Below are 21,841 nucleotides of genomic sequence, written 5' to 3'. Positions count from 1 at the left end.
CATTGGCCTCAGACCATCCCAGCATCTCTGTCTGCCCACCCTGCGGCTCAAGCTGACTCCGAATGGCCTGGCCTGGCCTGGCTAGACTTTTATGTGTCTGATATCCGATAGACATGGCCGAGCACCAGGAAACGGAGCCTGTACGGTACTTGAGATAGCATTGTCAGATTTGAGAGTCCACCTATGGTACTCTGGGCTTGATACGATGAAACAATATGTTCACACAACGTTCTTGCATTGTAAAAGGACCAGGGAGACTATTGTATTGGCCTTTCCGATGGAGACTCCGCTGTGTTTCGCCATCATTCCAAACCCAATCAGAAGCTTTTCGATTTCAGGCTTTTAGAGTCTATGTAAATGAATAGTCATGACATGATCGCAGCACGGCGACCGATTCGCTTTTCGTACAAGTCCATGCTCGCCAGGCCGTTTCTTAAGAAGGCCCCGCTATATAAGATACACTTTCGCATTGACGCCTATTCTTCTCTCAAGACCCTGACGCCCTTTTTTGCACCAGGCTTTCGCTTCTTCTTGTGGCCTTTGTCAAAGGACACGGCACTTTGGTGGTCTCGGCCAACGTTGTCGAGATCTTTGACCTTGTAGATGCGAATGATCCAGTTTTCACTGGTAAATGCCTCTTCCAAAATGCTGAGTTCGGGACCTTGGGCTGGGAGAGACGAACCTCGAACTCGGTCTTGAGCCTGGCCGGCTGGGAAAAGTGAGTTGTAGTTGTAATAGGACATTTTGTACCTGTGGCCAAAACAGATTAGTCGGGTCGAACGTGGCACAAATCATGTGAACAAGACTTACATAAGCGAGTTCTTCATTGCCGGGGTCGCCTGGTCGTCCACTCTGTATTCACCACGGGCAGTGAAGAAGTCTCGTTCCCTGACTTCATCAGGCCAGATGCCTTCGGCGATTCGGACCATCCATAAGAACTTATTGATGTCGTCTCCACTGTATCCCAGGAGTCCGCCAAATACAACCAAAACATAATCGACATCGTGTTCTCGCAGGATTGGATAGCTCACTTCTTCTCGCGAGCTCATCGCCTTGCCGACGGTGGCGATGTGCGTGTTGTTCCAAGTATTGTTGTCCACTAGGGTTGGGCGATCGGCCATACCTCCGATTTGATAGCCGTAATCCCACCATGACATGACTCTAGCGTCGGAGGGTGTGTTTTGTCGCAACCAGTAGTACGCCTCACGATAATCGTCGATGATGTGCTGAGAACCATCAGGGAGGCGAGACGCCAGGACCACGGATGGGGATGAGTATGCATTGGACGTAACCCAAGTGCAATGAGCGACATACAAAAGGAGGAATCCGGTCACCATCGAAGTGATGACTGACTTCGAGACAACAGAATAGATGCCGACGATGGAATTCCGAGTGGAGCGTAGCGCAGAGTTTGCGCTGAATTTGGATGCTTTGATAGACCCATTGGAATCGCTAGACGCCGACTCTTCCACGGGTTTTTGAGCATAGAGATAGGTGTCGAGAATATACGAAAGGGCTAAGCCTGCAGCGCAGCACACAACTGGGGTCAGCGTGAGCATCAGGCGGACCATGACGCCGGCAAAGTAGCTCGCCAGAACCGCGTAGAGCACGACGAAGACGTGCTCATCTTTTAGATTTCGGAAACACAGATAGACGCCGGCGGGAAACAGCCAGATCAGCATGTTAAGGTCAAAGAAGAAAGCTGGCCAGGCGGTTGGTTGATGCTCCGAGACCGAGGCGATGATGGGGATGTGTATCTTCGCGTACCCAGTGTCCCAAAGTGAGTAGAACCGGCCGCTCCAGGGTGCAATCACACCAGAAGCAGTCAGGGCAACGAGTCCGAGAAACATGATGACAACGATTGTCCCACCGAGGGCAACGAGCAGTGTCTGAAACTGTTTTCCCGGAAGCTGGTCCCTCAGAAAGTTGAAGAATGCAACCAGCTGAAGCAGGCCGAATACACCAAGTGCTGCCATGTGGTCGCTGCTCCTGACTGGGAGGAAACCGACGAAAGGAACTTGCATGCTTGCCAACGTTCCCAAGGCGTACCAGGTCGTGTAGCTGATGTAGAGTCTCGAGCTGTAGCGGCCCATAAGGATGAGAGTGAAAGCATGCAGGGGGATAAGGTTGGTAATGAAGACGTAGCCACCCCATGCCGACACCATGTATCCGTAGAAGAGAGCAGCCAGGGCTCCCCACATAATGGAACCATTCTTGACCGCTTTGATCCATAGGAAGAACGTGAAGACCAGGAGAAAGATTGCAATAGCCTCGTTATCATAGCTGCCGGCGACTGATCTTGAGATATAGCCGGGGCTGATGCCCATGAAAGCCGCAGCTAACAGACCCGCCGATGGAGAGGAGGACATTTCGCTAGTCAAAAGGTACATGGCAAGAGCCGTAAATCCGGAGAAGCCTGGTGCTAGAAGAACGCAGATGTTTCGAATGTCGACCGGCAGAGACAGGAGGCGGAGAATGTGGTATATCACGCCAGATGTTACCATGAGACCGGGATAGAGTGTCCCGCCTGTAACTCGACCTAGTGGGTGCCATGTTCCTGTCCTCCATCAGTTTCGCAGTTCAAATGTGTTCAACACGGTCCACCTACGGTCGTCAAACCAATCCCAAAAGCTGTAGAAGCCGTTCTTGACTAAGTATTTTGTTGCTCTGAAATTGAACCAAGGATCAACTGGAAGCGGTGTCAGCTCTCGATTTCGGAATGGATGGCTTCGTGATTGCCAGAGTGGAAGGGTGTCGAGCAACAGAATCAGAGAGACCAACATTCATGAATAATACTCTCAAAACCTACACCACCAGAGTCAGTCGATATCCTCAATCAGATAGTAGGCAGGGCAGTAGAGGCTCCTTACGAATCACACTGAACAGACGGGCCGACACTGCGGCGGCGGCGATGGTGCATAGAATGATGATCCGTAGCAGACCCCTGGTGTTCTTACTGGTGCTTCCACGAAGGAAAGGGTCTAGGGGAGTGGAAGCGGCCATAACGGCCGAAAAGATAGGAACAACAAGGCGGATGCGAGGAAGAGGAACAATCTGCAGTGGAAGATTGGAACAACGCAATCGATGTGAGGCAGCTGGTTGCGCAGTTCGCGATCCCGCAACGTCTCCAAATCCGTGCCAAGCATTGCCCCTGTTGAGTGCTGCGGTATGCCTCAGCCTTGCGCAGCCTTGTAGGAGACATGGGCGGGCCGCCACGTCAGTCTATTGTAGCGTTCTCCAGCGCTGGAAAACCTATGGGAACGGTCTGGGATTGAGAGCATGAAGCGAAAGCAGACGCTTAGTATCTTGATTATGTCCACAGTTGGATACCTAGGTAGTACTACAATTTCGAGATCACGTCTGGAATCGCCTCTTCAGCGGAAGACACCCACGAATCCGATTGGATCTCTGGTGTATTCTTCCATTCTTCCTCTCCGTCTTGACCGGAGCATCGCTGCCTCAAACACAAACATGACTCGGCGGCAAGGCCAGGCCTAAGCAGCAGTCCTTACAATGACTGCAATGGACAAGCGCACGTCTAAGAGCCTTGGAGTCTTCAGGCTATGAACATGAGTCAAGAACACATCGCTGCCATGCACGATCCAGTGTGCTCAGGGGAACAGACGCCGTCATGCTCAACATCGGGGTTCGGGTGCCGGTCATGGTGCACGAGCGAGCATGGCGCCAGCAGACGAGAGCTTTCTCTTTCGGGTAGATGATCTCTGACAACTCCCGCGTTTGCGCACAGTGGTGGGGCCTGGCCGAATTGGGACGCCGATTACCATGGTCTCAAGGTAGTCCTCAGCCTCCGCGGTCAAGTTTGGTTGTCCTGCGCCAAGAAAGCACACAGCGCATGCTTTCCGTCAGACGAAGCTGGAAGGATAAGGTTGAATCCAGGCGATATGAACAATGGTTGCCCGGGCAGTCTTCTCTCTCATTCATCCCCCCATTTATCGAGCCATGCCACAACGTCTTCCTTATCTCCCTCGGATGGCTTTCTTGGTGGCTCGTCATCCCAGTCCAGAAGCTTGTCCACCTCAGACTTGTCTTTCGTTTTTCGATTCACGACCTTGCCCTTGCCGATACTGCTACCGGAGGCCATAGTCTCGCCCGATGGTTCAGTCATGGCAGTCGACTCCGCTGACTCGATGCCTCGTATAGAGTTCGGTCCCACCTTTGCCTTGGACTGCTCGTAGTCTTCACGAATTTGCTCCCCCTCTTTGTACTCGTCGGGACTGAAAAAGCGCTTGAACAACTCTTGTATGTATGGCCTCGCAGTAAAATAGGCAAACACAACTAGGATGAGCCAGATATAATCCTGTTTATCGAGAGTGCCCTTTTGCATATACCTCTGGATGGCGTTGAGGTGGGAAAGGTCTTCGGGGGGAGGAACGTATTCAACCATGGCTCAAGTTGAAAAGGGATTCTCTGCCGGCGGTAGCGGCTTTGTGTCAAGTATCCAGAAGTCCTCAGAGATAGTGATATTGCAGGCAAGAGACGGTAAAAGTGAAGAGAGACAGAGAGAGACCCAGAGAATGACTGTGGGAAATTGTCTGTTTGTAACTATTGCTACCTGAATAAATGCGTCTTTTTTGGGTTCGTAATTTCATCCGTGCTGTCCGGCGGTCGCAGGCTGCCTGCGGAAACATCGGCTCAGGGGAGTGCAAGGTTCTCCAACCGCGACAATGTTATTGCTTACCAACTAAAGTCTCCAAAGCCCACAAAGTGACCACCTGAACACCATGAATTGATTGACGTCCATGCTACAATCAATAACTTGACTACTATTCACGTCGTTGTCCATTCACATTCTCTCCGGTCCTTGCGTCTTCTCCAACCCCTTCTTTGAGTAACATGCATACATCTATCGCGTCTGGTTCTAAATGCCATGTTTCACGCAATTCTATCAACTATCCAAACACCATTAAGCCTTCCTGGAACCCTTGCGATAGTCCTCTTCTCCCTAGCAACCCTGCGGTGCGCGCGACGTGTCTGCAGAGACAGGTTGCACTAATACATCGTTGTCACCCAAAGCCAGCCGAAGATTTATTCCATGGCCAAACCCTTGTGCAACGTCCCTTCGTGCCGAAATTCCGCTGAAAATAGAACGACTTCGGTCGTTTGGTCGCTGGGAACCATGTGGAACTATCTCGTTTCCCTGGAGCAACAGTACACAGGTCCTGTGTAGAATTGTGATGGAGACAGTCTCAGACAGGATCATGCTGGCCATGTCGCGCACACCTAAAGACTCCTTTTCTCTCGAATATGGGTCCATTTTACTGCCTTGCACTACCATTACAAATGCGCAGCAACGGATGCACCTGCCCGCGCCCTCAGACCCAGCGCGACGGTGAGTGTCCAAGGTACTGGCAAACTTGCCATATAACAAACAATCCTCATTCTGAGCCGAGACATGAGGTGCTAAGATGGTGTCGTCGATTTCAGTACCCGTCCCTTTATCAAGAATGCTCCCTCAAATGAAGTATCCATGACTCTACATCCTCCTCACCCATCCCCTGTTGCAAACATGCTGTTTCTCCTTGGTCACAGCCTGCTTAGCATTTCTTGTCTCCTCGTCCTCTTCGTCTTTGCCGAGTGTCTATTTGGCTTCAAGGTCACAGGCGCCACAGGAGGAGTTGACTGGAATACCGGCGCGAGGCCCTTGCGATATGAGATCGGCCAGTTTTCCACCTCTGGCGCGGCATTCGATCTATTTGTTCAGTCCCTGATCGCTTTCCAGAAGGCTAATCAATCGGATCCTCTATCTTATTTCCAGATCTCAGGTATTCAAGCTTCCCCCTGTTCCTAAGCGAAGCTCACCCTCGACCAGGCATCCATGGCTTCCCTCGGATCCCATGGGATGGAGTGGTAGGTTCTGGTAGCTATCCAGGCTTTTGCACCCATGCCGCAACCCCATTTCCGACATGGCATCGACCATACATGGCCTTATTTGAGGTAAGAGAAGTCGGAGCTAGAACGATCCTAGTTGACACGAGACAGCAAGTACTTTGGATGCATGCGCAGGATATCGCAGCCACATATCCTAGTGCCGAACGCAGCCAGTACCAGACTGCGGCCCTCGGCTTGCGCGTGCCTTACTGGGATTGGGCCATCCATCCAGCTTTGCCGACCGTGGTCACGCAGCCACAGATCTCAATCAATACGCCTAACGGCAGAGCCACGGTCAAGAATCCTCTCTACAGTTACGTGTTTCAGTCGGATGCTGCTGGGAATGGCTTTCCATCCTCTGACCCCGTAAGCTTATATGAAGGTGCTGGGAAGATGGGAAGCAAGCTAATCCGGCTTGCAGATGGCAAACTTCGGAGAGACAGTCCGTTGGTGGAGTGCAACCACGCAGACAAGCAACCAGACCGCAGCGAATGCGGCTTTGATGGCAAATGCTCCTACGTGGGTTGATCATAACCTGAGAGATCGAGCAATGCTGACCTACGTCTGCTAGAATTTTGTCACTAACGTACCAGCTTTTCGCATCAGTGACGAACTACACCTATTTCTCTTGCACCTGGCCTGGCGGCCAAGGCGGTGTACCCAACAACATCGAGGCTATCCACAACAGCATTCACAACAGCGTTGGAGGCTATGGCCACATGCAATTCCCAGAAGTGGCCGGTTTCGATCCTATCTTCTGGTTGCATCACGCTAATGTGGATCGCCTTTTCGCCATGTGGCAAGCACTGTACCCTGACAGCTTCCTTGTTCCAACCGTGAATGCATATGGGTCGTACTACGAGGCTGTGGGCTTCGTTGATTCGGAAACCAGCGGTGAGTGTTGCACAAACACGCGAAGGCTCGGCGACTGACATGAAGCAGTTTTGGCTCCTTTTCATTCTGATGATGGCGACACCATGTTCACCTCTGAGGCAGTCCGTTCCATCAAGTCCTTCGGCTACAGCTACCCCGAGTTGCCCGACTGGGAAATGGCTCCTTCACAGCTTGCTGCCAATGTACGAAGCGCCGTCAATTCCCTGTACAATCCAGTCTCGAACACAACTGTGGCACACGTGCGGCGAAATGTGCAACCCAGATCGGCAAACCTGGCGGACTCATTTGGGGACGTGACTCTTGATATGGCTCGACAAATGAATGTCAACAACCTCGATCGGCAGTGGTCTATCGCAGTCATAGTTGACCGTTTTGCGTCAGAAACGAGCTTCGCGATTGACTTCTTCATGGGTGATGCCCCGACCGAGGCTTCGTTATGGGCTACAGCGAAGAACCTCATCGGGACTTACGCTCAGTTCAGTCCTGCTAATGCAACCTTCCTTCATCCAAACGGGTATCCGGCAGGCCAGGTCCAAGGCGAGATCTCCATGACCCATACACTGGCAGCGGGTGTACTTCGAGGTGTCATTCCCGATCTTTCGCCACGGGCAGTGTTGCCGCTGTTGCGCAAGGGACTGAACTGGAAGGCGCGCACAGCCGCCGGCCTTGAAGTCCCGGTCAGCAGCCTCTCAGGACTAGCAATATCAGTCTTCAGCAGACCCGTTGTGCCCACGACTTCAAAGGATCGGTTTCCCATGTATGGGGCCGTACAATGGCAGGACTCGGCCACTCAAGGCAAGGCCTGTGGTGCTTCACGGCCTCAATGATCGGGATGATCAGACTAGTACAGGCATTTTCTTGGGGAGGCTGGAGCTTGAATAATCCATCGGCGATAGTGACGCAACATGAAAGCTGGCTACAATGAAATTGGGCAAGATCAGGACCGACAAATGGGCTGATATGTACCTATGGAGAGTGAAATGCAAAACATTGAAATTACATCGTCCCGTCGAGAAGCTGAGTCTGGGGAGCCCTCTTGCAATTGAGATGGCCGTGTTACCTTGGTTAGCCTGCGCCGCAGCCTGGTTTGACCAGCTACCATTGGCTAAGCCTCAGCCTTTCAACCAGGCCTCCCCGGTTGCAATACTCTCATTGGAGACGACGACATCCCAGGCCCTGTTGAATGGAAACGCATAGTGAAAGTAGACAGCAAGGGGCCTTCCTGTTAGGAACTAAGCTTCTCGCTCTCCGTCCTCAACGTGTAGGTGGTGCTTCTTCTCGTCGTGTTTCCCAGATTCTTCTTGTAGTCTTGTAGTGTACATCCTCCTTCGCTTGCTCTGTCTGTCGCTCTTTCGATCGTTGGGAACCCTCGTATCGATACGCACCGCCTCGTTGTGTGTTGAAAGGCCCATCGCTGTATTGAGCAGCCTCACAATGTTGACATTGGGAACCCTCCTTCTGGGCCTCACGTTCGTCGCGTGCGCGGTTGGCCAGACAAAGATCGCATTCACCTCCGTACCTGCTATCGCGGTGGCCGGCGAGTCGTACAAGTTGGTGAAAGGAAATAAAAAGGATTCAGAAGACGGGCTAACATTGAATTAGCATCACATGGGGAGGTGGTGATGGCTCACCCGTCACAGTCACTCTTCGAGAAGGGGACCCAGATGATCTCAAGACTGTTACTACCCTTGCGGACGGAGTGACAGATGAGTTCTTCCTCTGGGATGTGTCAGAGTCACTCGCTGCTGCTTCGTCTGAGTGCACTACGCCGTTGGCGGAAGCATAGACTGACGGAGAACAGGGACTATGCCCTCCAAATCACCCAGGGTCAGGACGACATCAACTACAGCGGCCTCTTCTCCAGCACCGGAGGCAGTAGCACACCAAGAAACTCGTCCACGAGCGCGACGACGACGACAGCAGCAGTAGTAGCGGGCAATTCTACCTCCAGCGCGACAGACGTCGGCACATATGCTTCGGCTGGGACAGGTACTGCGCTGCCTCGAAACACCACATTCAGGTAACTCGGTGTCACAGCTTCAATCTGCTCCTTCAGGCTGACCGACACAGTTCCGCCACCGTATCACGCACCACAAGCCTGACCCCAGCTACTACCCTCCACCAGACTTCGACCAGCACTATCAGCGAAGAGAGTTCGACATCGGCCGCCCCCACCGCCGCAGCCTCGACAAGCGCACCATCTGGTGGTACTGCCCACCTTGGGAGTTCTGCGGCGATGGTGATGGGGGTCTTCGCAGCGATCGTATGCCTCAGTTAAAATGGACAGTCTTTTCTGTCTGGTGGAATTCGGTTCAAAAGCAAGGCGTTGCAAAGAGACGGCGGGATATCTCATTACGGGTGGGGTGTGCTCACAGATATAGTACATTGTTGGCTATTTGAATATCATTAGTAGTAATTCTGCCGGGACACTTGCTGGTTTCGAGCTGGCTTGGACATACCATTCTGTGTTCAAGGCCCGGCAACTGGACATGCGGTATGAGCTTGATCGCATCGCTGCTCGTGGTATTCTGACCGAATTCGCATGATGGATCAAGCCCGAGATTAAGAATGCGGCACTTTTCGACAAGCCTATGAGATTCCCCCAGCTATTGGTAGACCAGACAAGACAGCCATCGCTTCGTGCCCCTGGCATTAGCGTGGTGGTCCGTTCCTGAATGGAAAGACTCATGGATCATAACGGGTTAAGGGGATACTAGGGGACCGGGGTTTTCATCCCTGTGCAGAAAGCTTGAGGGCCTAGAGAGACTCTTTAAGCATGCGAGTAGGCTTCTCAGGCTACGGCCGCCGCCAGTCCATGGCCTAGGAGCCTTAGCCTGAGAGTCGTTGAGCTATGGCCTTGGTTCGTCGCTCTTTACCATTTGATTGACGCTTGACACGCCTCCCGCCCCGGTGGTGAGCGCCTACTAAGAAGCCCGGATGTTGCTTGCCCTGAAAGCCTAAGGACCCTGGCCTCTTTAGCCGTCTCCACAGGCTGATCTCAAACAAATAATGCGCTCATCTCAGCCTGTGAAAGGAGACTCGCGGCACGTTGCTTGTCCGTTTGTTGTTGTAAATCATCACAACGGTCTCTTCTGTGCCTAGTCGACTCAAATGGGATTTTTGGGTGAACTCTCACATTCAGCGCGGTACCCTACAAGCACGACACCGACATTGTCCGCCGTCACCCCGAGCATCAGTCCCAGCTCGTGAACTCTCACCCTCTTCTCTAACAGGCGTGTCATGAGGAAGACTTCCCGCCTTTCCGGAACTTCGCCAGTCCCCATCATCTCAACCATCTCGCTCAAACCGAGCGCTCAGGCGGGTATGAGATCCTTACTCGAGAACCGAACTCACCGATACGCCTCATTCTCCAGCTGCGCTTTCCTCTGAACCGCAACCGGATCCATGCTGACTCCATCATTCGCCTAGGCGCAATCTCATCACACTTTGATGTGACCTCGACTCACAATATGTCTGAGGCCTATGGAATGCTTAAGGAGCACAACCACCAAGATGGCATCAGACGTCCTTCTGGGCGAGTAGCCAGCGCCTCGATGTTCCGGTCAGGTAGGAAGATACTCGGTTCCTCAACCGTGATCACAACCCGCTAATCCCACCAAACAGTCATGTCATCCTCCGAGACCTCTCCCTCTCCCGAGCCTGCGCCATGGTCCTCGGCGATCGGCCATGCTGGCACTGGAAAATCAGGCAGAGTGATTGAGCGGCTACAAGGCGACATAGATCGGCTGCGAAGGGACAAACAATTGCTTCAGACACGCTATGAGGAGGCTGAGAAGGCCAATGAATTGATGGTCTCGCGAAACCAGTCCCTCCAAGACCGCAACAGCAACTACGAACAATCCCATGAAGCAAATCTCCGACAGCTGGCGAGGAAGGAAAGACAAGTGGAGGAGCTACGTGAAGATCTCCGAAAAGAGAAACTGAAGACAGCAAAAGCAGAGGCGCATGCAGAGGTGGCAGCATCCAGCGAAGAGTCCTGGCGACGTCAAGCAAGCCAGGCTAAGGCCTCTGCTGCACAGAGAGAAGCAGAATACGAAACAATTGTGGCATGTCGCAAGATGGATTATGATCGACACCAAAGCGGATTGGATAATATCAAAAGCAGCTTCGAGACCTTTCTGCGCCGACAGGAGGACGATCTGGAGAAGCAGAAGAAATTGGAAATCATTGCCGAGCAGCAGCGGCAGACAATCGGCCAGCTGGAGGACCTCACCAAGAGGCTGACCACGAATTTCAAAGCTTACAGGAACGAGATCGACTCGGCCATTACTCAGCTCCGAGAGGCAGCGCAGAACAACGATCAGGCTATTGACCAGAAGCTGGATGAGCTGAGTGAGGTGACGAACAGAATGCGATGGGTTATGAACATTGACCATGTCGTCAATCATCATGGTGCTCCAGGACAGCCGACCGCCCCAATTCAAAGTAGATCAGCCAGCAAGGTTTCCGGCCTGGATGGATGGCACTCGGAGCCTAAGAGAAGAAGCCTGAGTCCGAACAAGGGAGTTCTGACGAAGCACCGGCGCAATGATTCGGCCAAAGTCTCGAAATGAGATGGTTTCTGGGCTTTGATGAGGACACGAAGTGATGAAGACATACTCTGCATGACACGGGCTGGGTCCTGAAACATAGCTAGACAGACATATTGTAATAAATATTGTTGTTTACATGGCGTCTGCCCGTCGACTATGTGAAGAGAAAACCAGATCAAGAACAGGCGCCATATTCGCGCTCAAGTGATGATAATCTAAACACCGTGGGCTCCCCATAGGCATATCTATTGGTGCTGTATTGGTCTGGGCGACCTCCTGTTGTGTATCTAAAGATGGAGACCTGTCGTGAACAGGCGCCACTATTACGTTCAAATATCATTTTCATTCTATAGTGTGCTCCCTATAGCCATCAACATCTATTCCAATAGTGCTGGGGTGGCCACCTATAATAGACTGTTTTGAATTTAATATATACCGTGGCCGCGCCATTGAAATTCAAGAGACATACTATATTATCGATCAGGAGGCCGCCCTGTCTATCGTTATTATCTATTGCGGTGAAGACATCGCCATTCACTCTCTGTTTGTGAAGCGGCGTCCACCTGACGCACTGATTCAATACACCGCGTTTCATCCAGTGACGACCGTGAAAATTCCGCCAGCAGTGAATAAACACAACGTTGGTTTCCTTCACAAGGCTGCGTTTCCCCTTTCGGGATTTCGGGGATATTTAATCCGAACTTCAGCCTTCTCCTTCTTCTCTTTCTCCATCCTCCGCACGTCTCATTGCTTCTCTGCCTCGTCGATTGTGGGGAGAGAGAGAGATTGCCTTGTTCTTCCCCTTCATTATAGCTGTCCACATCCTCTTTGTGCTTCGATCTCGTCCTTCATTCCCCTGCCTTCCTCGGCCACCGGGCCAGGCCAGCGCTCATACGGCGCAGAGCTGCCCGGGATGGCGACCAAGAAGATCTTTGTTGGATCCGTATTCGGGTTCAGCCAGCTTGGAGTATATTGCCTCTGGAACATTATGACAACATCTACTAACCATCTTTCCAGGCCAACGAGGTCATCAGCAACTTCAAGTGCGTCTTCCTCCTACACTTCTGTCCAAATCCCCGCAGTTTGAGCCCTCAATGCTGACTTTTGTATCTCAGAGATGCCCATGATGACCCAGACGGCGCGCCCTTCATTACGTTCGATGAGACAGCCCAGGTTTGTAATCTACCAACCTATCCCTACCCAGTTCGCTAACTGCGCTCAAAGACCTTTTCCGCCGAGATCGATGCGACGGATAAAGAGACCATGCCCCACCTCCTCGCACGTGTCGCTGGCTACATTGACTACTATCAAACCAATCAGCCTGGGTTTGATGATGAACCTCGGATTCATCCCATCGAAGGAACCGTCATGGACGATCCTATGCGGGATGACAATTCTGATGACAACGGCTTGTTGGAATACCAATCCGACGACGAATCCGACAATGAAGACCCTCTCAAGAGCCTTCAGCATCTCACAGCATACTGGAAGCCTCGCTGTGGCGACATTACCGTTCTCCTACCAATGTACGCACAAGAGATTACTCGACTGACAGGTACAGACATCTTTGCCGAAGAAGCAGAAAAGAGATGTCGTCTGTACCAGGGTGATTTCAACCTTGCTGGGGAGAAACTCTTGAGATTGGAACCATTGCTGGTATGCTTTGACTGCAACTATCTATTCTTTGCCTGTGGGATATTGCTAACATACTGCAGGAAACGTTCAAGAAGCAACGAGACAATGAATCCCTGACGTCTAGCGGAAATCTCCTCGTCTGGCCTCCACAAGAAAAGGATGCGAAGATGCAGTTTGTTCACATTACAAGTGAACATCCTGCATACTCCCGCGTCATAGTCAACAAGATGGAACAGACTCTCTTTAGGAAAGTGATTGGAGAAATCCGCCCATGTACGCGTTCATTCGACTACGAGCTTCCGGCGAATCTCTATCTCGACGGCATCTCCCCCACCAGCGAAGTACAGGCATCGCGAGTCTGGGATGGCTTTTTGTTCCACAGCTTCGGCAATCCCGGCAACATGGACCCTATCATCTCGTCCAACCCAGCCTCCGCCGACAATAGCGACAGAGGCACGGTCAAGGATCCGGATGAGGAACGCATAGCTGCTTGGACAACCAAGGTTGTCGGTGGCGCGGACCCTGAGATTGCTCCTGAAGTTCCGGTTGAGCCTACACATCCGACACGTCGAAGAGTTGTTCTCGACTCGGATAGTGAGGACGATGAGCCCTCAGTTCGCATGGGCCAGTCACAGCTCATTGGTAGTCAAGCCATGAAAGCCCCTCAGCAATCGGAGATGCCTCGAAATGCCACTCCCGAGCCACCGTCAGATTTGTTGTCTCTGCTGTCATCGCCTGCCCGGTCCGTGTCGAATCAAGTCATGGGAAGCCTCGTGGACAAAGACTCGATACAGAAAGACTTGCTCGACGACCCGACAGCTTCTCCGAAAGTGGCAATATCTCAGAATGTAGGTCTCGAGTCGCCATCAGACTTGGTTTCCCTGGTGTCAGATTCGCCCCATTCCACGACAAAGCCAGCCACTGGGAGCACGTCGATCACCACCACTGCAGAATATAATGGCCTTGCCAACCAGGACTTGTTGTCTGGAGACTCGCCGCCTCGTGTAGCAGCTCATGACAATACATCAACCCGCGATCGTGTGGCTATTACTTCCCATTCATCTAACCTCCCAACATCTATTGTGGAAGACCAACTTCTGGAGTTATCGTCAACTGAGCCGCTTCCTGGACAGACTTTGACTGCCACAGACATGCCAGCGTCTCTGTCTCTAGCTGCAGGCACGGCTGAACCCAAGGCGGAGCACGCTGTGCAGTCTGCTGCACCAACTCCCCCCTTGTCAACTCCAGCTACACCTCCACAAGCCGATGCAGCAGCATCTTCTTCGCCGCGACCAACTTTTGATCCAAAAGCATACGGTGGACCTTCACCCAAGCTCCGACGTGGTCAAAATGTACATCTCGGTAGCCGTGAGGGAACCAATCCTCGGTATCGGGCGTCGACTCGCGGTGGACGAGGACAAACCAGCGGCGGGTCGTATTCACAGGCCGTATCGCGAGGCCAACATCCGATTCCACGAGGACCACAGTTGCAGCGAGGTAGCAACATTCGTCGTCCTCCAATTGTGGCAGGCTCAGCATCGAGTGATGGCGATCTGGGTGGTCGGGCAGAGTCTCGCCAGTCAGACCTGGTTGATACCCGTTCGCCGACTACCAATACCTCCCCCAGAATCCCACCGGGATTCGAATCGCATGTGCCCTTGGTTCGTGCGCAGCCTTCGCCGGGAAGCCAACCTCAGACATCCAACTCCGTACCGAACATCATGGACGAGCCTATACAGCCACCTGGCTATGCTCCCCACCCGCGGGACAGTCGAAGTCGCTCTGGCACTCACGCGTCTGGAGAATCTCGCATCCGATTCAGTAACGAGGGTGCTGACTATCAAGCCACACACGTTCCCAAGCTGAACCAAGCTGTGTTGAGAGAGAGAAGCCTACAAGCCGCCATGGCAGCCGTGGAAGCAAGAAGGAATGCACAAGGTCAGGCTTCAGCAAACAAGAAAGCGGAGGACGAAGAGAAGCCGGCGGTTCACTCGACCATGCGACAACAAGGCAAGAATCCTGGCAAGAAGCCGGTCAAGCAGGAGACCAAGGCCGAGGCCGCTGCTCGACGTGCCCAAGCGTTGCTGGACGCACATGGACCAGTACCGGCAAAAGCACCACCTAAACCTGAAAGTTCGAACAGTCAGTCGGAGCCCATGAGTACTTGGAAGAAGCGACAGATCCGGAAGAATACAACCATCGCCGACGGCCATCCTGAAATTGTAGAAGACATCACTCGGAAGCGCCAATGCGATAAACTAATTCCTCAACTGGAACCGTTGTTTGAAATCTGCAGAGCCTTTAACGGCCGAGTCAGCTTCGAGGTGGCTTTTGGTCAGGTCTTGATCTTTCCGGGTCCTCGGCTATCGGACCAGCAGTACCACAATGTGATTGATTGGGAAGATCTGTTTGAGCCGAAGCCTACCAGAACTCCTTGCACTACCACGTTCACCAAAATCTTGACAACCAACGGCGCAGATGTCGATCGTGCTCTTGAGCTGAAAGGGCCGTCCACAGGCGCCAATGTCAAGTTGTGGAATACTACTCCGGCCCACCAGTCTGTCAGCTACGAGTTCTCGTGTCAGAGTCGATCCAACGAGGACTTCCTGATCCTGGTCGATGAGTCCGGCAAACATGAGCTACGAAAAGGTCTCGTCACTGTTGGGATGATCAATATGCACGTTCCTGCTCAGATCTGGGATGCCAGCGCCATTCTTTCGGGTCATCTAAAATGGTTCGAGCCTCCAGAAGTGCTCAAGAAGAGCGCCGCCACGTTTGTCAACTCGCTCTACATCGTGCCCGAACGCGAGAAACTGATGATCGTCTTCCGTCAACCCAACGACCATGAAGTTCAAATCCGCAACCTAATTGTCAAGCGGGTCACCTTTCATGCCTGTAATTTGGCCGGCTACGAAGACATACAACTCAAAGTGGTGGAGTCGAAGAGCCTGATGTTCAAGGTGCACCCTCAAGACAAGAAGCTCTGGCAGGGCTACGAGGGCACGAAGGAAGAATACGAGCAGCTTTCTCAAGACGGTCGAATTCATTACGAGATGTCCCTCGTCCACACCGGGATCAACCAAGTCCTCGCTCAGAACGAGGAGCTGGTGATCGGCGAGCTCACACCTGCCGAAACAACCGGCCAATCTCTCGTCGACCGCGCGGCCATCCGTTCGCTGCTTGACATTGCAGTACATATGCTTTCCAAGATCGACTTCGTCGGCATGCACAACTTCGGCACGCAACTCCGTCTCGACGTCGAAGAAGAGCGACGCCGCAAACAACTGGAAGCGTCGCTCGGGCCGAAGGGCAAGTCTATTCTTCATGCTCCTACCCGCATCGGTGTTCCTCCAGTCAGTAGGTTGCATCATCCCAATCCGGCCAGCCATATGTCTGGAGCTGGAGCTGGAGCCGGCGGTGGTGGGTTTGGCAGCGCCAGCCAGATCGCCACGACCATCAAACCCCCTGTTCACGGCGTGCGCTTGAACACTGTTGCAGAGGTCTTCGAGGACGTCGATGGCTCGAGGTACATGCTCGGCATGGGCGGTGCGCGGATCCCTGTCGCTGAAGAAGCGCTGCCTAGTGCGAGTACCGTCATGCCCGATGACAGCGCGAGCCAGGTCGGTGGAAGACAGGCGAAGTTCTATGCTCCGTGGTCTGCTGAATCTCCTCGCATCGATGGGTTCTGGTAACCGACACGGCTTTGAGATGTTGTCAATTGTCTGACAGTGTCTCAGCCATGCATGAGTGCATGCATGCAATGACTTATGGTTCCCATGAATGAACGCCACGAGATCTCTTCGCCCGAGAACCGAGACAATGGAGGGTTCACGTGGGGAGTGGTTTTTTCAATCTCGACAATGTGTTACTCGAAGACACATGCAATTCCAGCGAGTTCTATTTTCTTCTTTCTTCTCTGTTTGTACGAGTATCCATTTTCCAAAAGCGTTGCATGAACATGACGGAATCAGTGGAATGGGAATCATGGCGTTCCTGGAAGCGAAAAGGGGCCTCATTGCTGTCCTGGTGGAATGGGATACTGATGGACAGCGACTTCTTCGGCATGGATACAGAGTCGTCTTCTCTGCTCTGTCCTGTCCTGCTAACAGGCTGTTCGGATCTCGAGGTTCAGGCGTTCGGGTTTCGAGTTTCGGGTTTCTACAGAACGGAATGATGCCACTGAGATGAAACCACGATCCAAAACAGGGGCAGAGGAAGCAATTCGCATTCGACCTGTTCATCAGTTCGGTCGTTGCGCCAGTCACTGGGGGGAGAGAAAATGATGACGATTCTGTACGAGTATTTCTATGACTTGCATGCGACTCCTTTCTAGTCTAGCTCTTGCTCTTCTTTTAGCGATAAGTACGGCTGAGACCCATAGCCAGCAGTGGAAAAGAGAATCCGTTCCAGAACAGTTCTACAGTTGTGTTTGTTGCCATAGTTGGTGCCTTGATATGCGTGCTTCGCCGGCAGACTTGGATCCAATAAGTATTGCTTGGACTTGTGAACGATTCGGGACGGTGCAATAGGGTACTCTCTGACTGACTTGACAGCTGGCAGGATATTGATTGTATTGCCGAGTGGAGAGCATCACAAACACACTGGGTTAGTAGTTAGTACGTAATAGATGCGGGAGAGCAGAATACAGGAAATCCGGTCGTCGAGGTGTATACATGATTTATGGTGTAGTATTACGTAGTATTTTAGGCTCATCTATCTTCAATCGTCGTCGTCGTCATCATGATTATCATCAAGCTCGGTTTCACCCAACGCATCCACCAGTTCCTGCATATTCAAAGTCCTGTCCTGTTGTGGGACAGAACTAACACTGCCTTTTTTCCACATCTTCGCCTTTTTCTCAGCGGCTCCCAGGAAAGCATGCACCGCCAGATGTGCCGACCGCTCTGCCCACAGCGCCGGAGTCAAGCCCTGACGATCTCTGGCTAGAACGTCCACGCCGTACTCCAGCACCAGGAGACGCACGATGGCAATATCGTTCTGGTGCGCCGCGACATGCAGCGACGTCATGCCCCGTTCGTTGGTCGCCGACGGGTTTGCCCCGGCTTCGAGGAGCCGGCGCACCACGGCGACAGAGTGGCTCGAAGCCGCTTTGTGCAAGGGCGTCTGGCTGGTGTTGGTGCGTGTCTCGATATCGGCATTGTGGGCGAGACATAGATTGACAAGCTCAAGATTCCCCAGCGACGCAGCGATATGTAGAGGGCGCCAGCCATGGTAGCCCACGGCCTCGATTGATGCGCCGCGCTGGAGAAGGAGTTTGACAATTTCGACGCGTGCTTCTTGGAGTGCGACGTGTAACGGTGGCTGGCCGTCCTCGTCGGGTTGCGTGAGGGCGTCGGCGTGCGCGTCTAAATGAGGGCGCACGGCTTCTATGTCGTCCAGTTCGATCGCTCTTGTCAGCTTACTGGCCTCGTTCGGCGTGTACCCTAGGACGTCCCACTCCGCGGCTCGGAGATACTTGTGGATGTCGTAGTGAGCTGTGTAGAATGCAACGACGCGCGGTGTCGAGCCTTTGCGATCACGGGTGAAAATCTGCTCGTGCTTCAAATCTGGGTCGTGCTCGAGAAGGGTCTGAACTGTTGCGATGCGTCCAGATCGCACAGCAAGGTGGACAGGAATATTACCTGTTATATCCGCTGCAAGTATGTCGGCGTTCTGTTCGAGCAAAAACGCGACCGTCTCCGTATGCCCTCCTCTTGCTGCACGATGAAGCGGCGTCCATGCACTCTTCCCTTTATGTGACATACTGCCGCCATTCTGCAGGAGATATTTGACGAGCTCGGTGTATCCTCCAGTAGCAGCGTAGTCGAGCGGACATAGTCCTTCCTTGTCCGTGACATGGACGAAGGCCCCTGCGAGAACCAGCAGTCTTGCAAGAGAGAGATTACCACGGAGCGCAGCGTGATGTAAAGCCGTCATCCCTTGACTGTCTCGCGTCGCTACCAATGCTCCGGCTTGCAGTAGAACAGCCACTATCTCTTCGTTTCCTTGCTCCACAGCTTTGTGTAACGCAGTGAAACCTTTAGGGCCTCGGACGTCGAGTTGCGGGCGGCCGTGTCGGAGTAGTAGGTTCACCATGGTCAGTCGGCCATACGCTACTGCCAGAAACAATGGAGTGCTTTGACTGTAGTTGGTGATGAGCGTGTTTGCTCCGTTCTCCAGGAGCAGCTCGGCAACCTCCTCATGCCCAAAGAGGGCCGCTTCGTGAAGGGGCGTGTTCCCGTGGAGGTTCCGAGTATCCAGGCGAAGATTCTGTTTGTTCTTTTCGATCAATATCCTCAAGAGACCCGTCAGTCCAAACGATGCAGCGATGGAGATACCAGCACCACCAGAGTAAGCCCATGCCCAAGCCCGGGATTTCCAATAGGGGAACGCTTTGCGGTAATCGCGGACCCTAGCCATACTGATCAGAGACAGACTATCCGACAGCAAAGGGATTGCCAAGTCTGTAATGTATTCAACGGGAGTCTCGTGCGCATGATTGCCCCATTCGAGGGTAGCATATTCCAGTAACGGAAAGTCCTCGATGGTCGTTGTGAAATTGGACCGGCTCTTGAAGGGGATCTGTTTGAGAGGCGTCAAGCTCAGATACCTCAGGCAAATGCGGGTAATCTGGAGATCTGCGTTCTTGAAAAGACCATGGTCGTGCTCACGAAGATACTCCTCGAGAGAATGATGGACCAGACGTACGACTGAGCTCTCGTGATCCACCTCTACAAGGCCGCAACAGCAGTCGAGTAGAGCCCTGAGTGAAGGGATATTGTCCCTGTCAACATCGCTGTCCCCCACACGGAGAGCCATGGCATGTTGCAGCTCCGTTATGATTAGAGGTCTTCGAACATGCGACACCCACATTAGCGTCCGAAACGCCAGATCTTGTCTTGTCTTGGAAAGGTTGGATATTCTGTCCATCGTCGATTGGAATGCTTCCGTCAGGTTTGTGGACAGATGCTTCAATGTCCTTCTCACATCAGCTTTGGTGATCTGATCAAGAATGGTTCGAATTTGAAGTGCGGGAAGTAGGAACAAGCCATTTGCCGTGTCACACAAAGTGGTCAGGACCTGGTCTCTGAGCTCGTCGTCCATTGTATATTCAGAATCCGGGGTGTCTTGAATTGTTTGATCTAGAAATCTTCGAAGGTCGCCACGGTCTGCTATGATCTCAATTGTTACAGGATCGTGGAACTTGCCTTCCAGACTGAGCACGTGTGGTCTCAAAGTGGTCAGAACTTTTACTGCACCACCTGGCGATTGCCTGAGCGCATCCAAGACCTCGAACAACCCGGTTCGCTGGCTGTGGATGTCGGCTTCATCGAGGGCATCGACAACGATGAAGCAGCAGTCGACTGTGGCGACCACCCGACGCAGGACTACCAGCAGATCATGGAACCAAGTCTGGTCTTTGACATCATTCCTCGTCCGCTGATAGAAGTCGGCGACCATGGAAGGGACAATGCCGCCATTTGAGCAGAGTTGGCGAAGAAGTGACCGGGCAAAATGAGATGAGGTTTGTGATTGCTGCTCTGAGTAGTCGTAGTAGTAGTAGGCAACAGCAATCCCTCGGTCCTTGAACTTCTCGCGAAGATGATCGATGACAAGGGAGCAGAGAACAGATTTGCCAGCACCCGGACCACCGAGGCAAAGGAGATCATGTTCAGCCGCTGTGCGTTCATCTGCCCAATTCAAAAAGTCTGGATGCTCCAGAAACCATTTGCCAGTGCCAGGTGCCCTTCTGAGTTGTAGATCTCGGTGCTTGTGAAGCGCAGTGACTGGCGCCAACCAATCTAATATGTCGCTCGTTCTCCTCTCTTGTTCCCTCAGTTCCGCCAGGCGAGTGGCTTGTGCAATCTCGGTCACTTCCGTCGCGGTCCTGGTGAGCATGGGTACGAGTGCAATGATCTGTTCAAGTTGGACGGCGCGTTTCGATACTTCTTCAGTCGACAAGCCGATTTGAGCTGACAATTCACGGATTTTCTTTGACTCCTCCAGCATCTTCTGCAGCCCTTTCGTCGCATCATCGGACGTTTGGGACAGAAGATTACACCCTTCAATGGTGAGAGCGAACTGGAATGTTTGCGTATATCGTCGCAAGTTTTCCACCATCTGTGCCACTTCCTTGTGCTCGAAAGGCCACTTGAGCTTTTCCAGGGTTCGAGCGACCTTCCCACCATGAGAAGTCTCCAATCTGTCTCCAATACGTTCAATTCTGGTCCGACAGTCCACGATGGCTTTCTGTAATACAGAGTTGGTCCCGAACGTGGTCTGCTTGGCTCGTTCGCTCTCCAAAAAGTCACGCAAGCCACTGAGGACCTCTCCAAGTAGTAGGAGCTCATTGTGCAATTCTTGAATGTTCTTGGACCGTTCCTTGATGGAGTTGACATATACTACTACCGTGCCACTCACTTGCAGGGCCAGTGTGATGAGGCCGGCCACACCACTGGCAACAGAAACACCGTCCATACCTCATGCGACACGGCGGACGGAGCCATGAATACTGGGTATGGCACTGCTGATGATATCTAGCGGCGAGTGGAGGGGACACGAATCTATAAATCCAGTCCAGCTGCTAATGTGAGTGGCAAGGATATGTAAGAATTAGGAGGCCAGCATGGCCGTCAGGGTTCGCCATGCTTAGTAGGGGCTTCGACCGGGCTCTGAGTTGTTAGCTGCCAGTAGGAGAAAGAGGTCGGCGGGGAGGAAGCGGTAGATCGTGGATCATGGATCGTGGATGGTAGTGGCAGGGAGTCTATGTAGGATGATGTGTGTTGGCTGTCTTAGCATCTCAAACCCCTCGGCAAATGCAGTACGCAGTCCCTAACCCTTCCTGATCCGCATTCTGTCCCCTGACAAGC

At 52.7% G+C, this 21,841-nt stretch overlaps 7 protein-coding genes across 7 annotated transcripts; 4 read left to right on the top strand and 3 right to left on the bottom strand.

Annotated features, from left to right (window-relative positions):
- Nucleotides 1–476: 476 nt before the first annotated feature.
- A1O1_05313 (dolichyl-diphosphooligosaccharide-protein glycosyltransferase subunit stt3) lies at nt 477–3,003 on the bottom strand (the record flags this gene model as incomplete). Its single annotated transcript, XM_007726199.1, has 5 exons — nt 477–750; nt 811–2,557; nt 2,609–2,689; nt 2,782–2,805; nt 2,871–3,003. 5 exons carry the CDS (start codon nt 3,001–3,003, stop codon nt 477–479), a joined length of 2,259 nt encoding a protein of 752 aa, XP_007724389.1.
- A 931-nt stretch (nt 3,004–3,934) lies between these two features.
- Nucleotides 3,935–4,405, bottom strand: A1O1_05312 (uncharacterized protein; the record flags this gene model as incomplete). The annotated part of the gene is made up of 1 exon (XM_007726198.1): nt 3,935–4,405. The coding sequence occupies one exon, from the start codon at nt 4,403–4,405 to the stop codon at nt 3,935–3,937; it is 471 nt and encodes a 156-aa protein (XP_007724388.1).
- Nucleotides 4,406–5,527: 1,122 nt separating this feature from the next.
- A1O1_05311 (uncharacterized protein) lies at nt 5,528–7,610 on the top strand (the record flags this gene model as incomplete). Its single annotated transcript, XM_007726197.1, has 6 exons — nt 5,528–5,783; nt 5,831–5,955; nt 6,001–6,255; nt 6,311–6,408; nt 6,461–6,783; nt 6,832–7,610. The coding sequence occupies 6 exons, from the start codon at nt 5,528–5,530 to the stop codon at nt 7,608–7,610; spliced, it is 1,836 nt and encodes a 611-aa protein (XP_007724387.1).
- A 607-nt stretch (nt 7,611–8,217) lies between these two features.
- Nucleotides 8,218–8,807, top strand: A1O1_05310 (uncharacterized protein; the record flags this gene model as incomplete). Its single annotated transcript, XM_007726196.1, has 3 exons — nt 8,218–8,333; nt 8,386–8,535; nt 8,585–8,807. The coding sequence occupies 3 exons, from the start codon at nt 8,218–8,220 to the stop codon at nt 8,805–8,807; spliced, it is 489 nt and encodes a 162-aa protein (XP_007724386.1).
- A 1,602-nt stretch (nt 8,808–10,409) lies between these two features.
- Nucleotides 10,410–11,357, top strand: A1O1_05309 (uncharacterized protein; the record flags this gene model as incomplete). Its single annotated transcript, XM_007726195.1, has 1 exon — nt 10,410–11,357. One exon carries the CDS (start codon nt 10,410–10,412, stop codon nt 11,355–11,357), a length of 948 nt encoding a protein of 315 aa, XP_007724385.1.
- Nucleotides 11,358–12,599: 1,242 nt separating this feature from the next.
- On the top strand, nt 12,600–16,663 carry A1O1_05308 (uncharacterized protein; the record flags this gene model as incomplete). The annotated part of the gene is made up of 2 exons (XM_007726194.1): nt 12,600–12,992; nt 13,052–16,663. The coding sequence occupies 2 exons, from the start codon at nt 12,600–12,602 to the stop codon at nt 16,661–16,663; spliced, it is 4,005 nt and encodes a 1,334-aa protein (XP_007724384.1).
- Nucleotides 16,664–17,690: 1,027 nt separating this feature from the next.
- Nucleotides 17,691–21,449, bottom strand: A1O1_05307 (uncharacterized protein; the record flags this gene model as incomplete). Its single annotated transcript, XM_007726193.1, has 1 exon — nt 17,691–21,449. One exon carries the CDS (start codon nt 21,447–21,449, stop codon nt 17,691–17,693), a length of 3,759 nt encoding a protein of 1,252 aa, XP_007724383.1.
- Between the last annotated feature and the right edge of the window lie 392 nt (nt 21,450–21,841).

This window comes from Capronia coronata, assembly GCF_000585585.1.
Source record: "Capronia coronata CBS 617.96 chromosome Unknown acBCG-supercont1.4, whole genome shotgun sequence".
Lineage (NCBI taxonomy): Eukaryota > Fungi > Ascomycota > Eurotiomycetes > Chaetothyriales > Herpotrichiellaceae > Capronia > Capronia coronata.
Note: the sequence above shows the minus strand (reverse complement) of the source record. Positions and strands in the feature narration are given on the sequence as shown.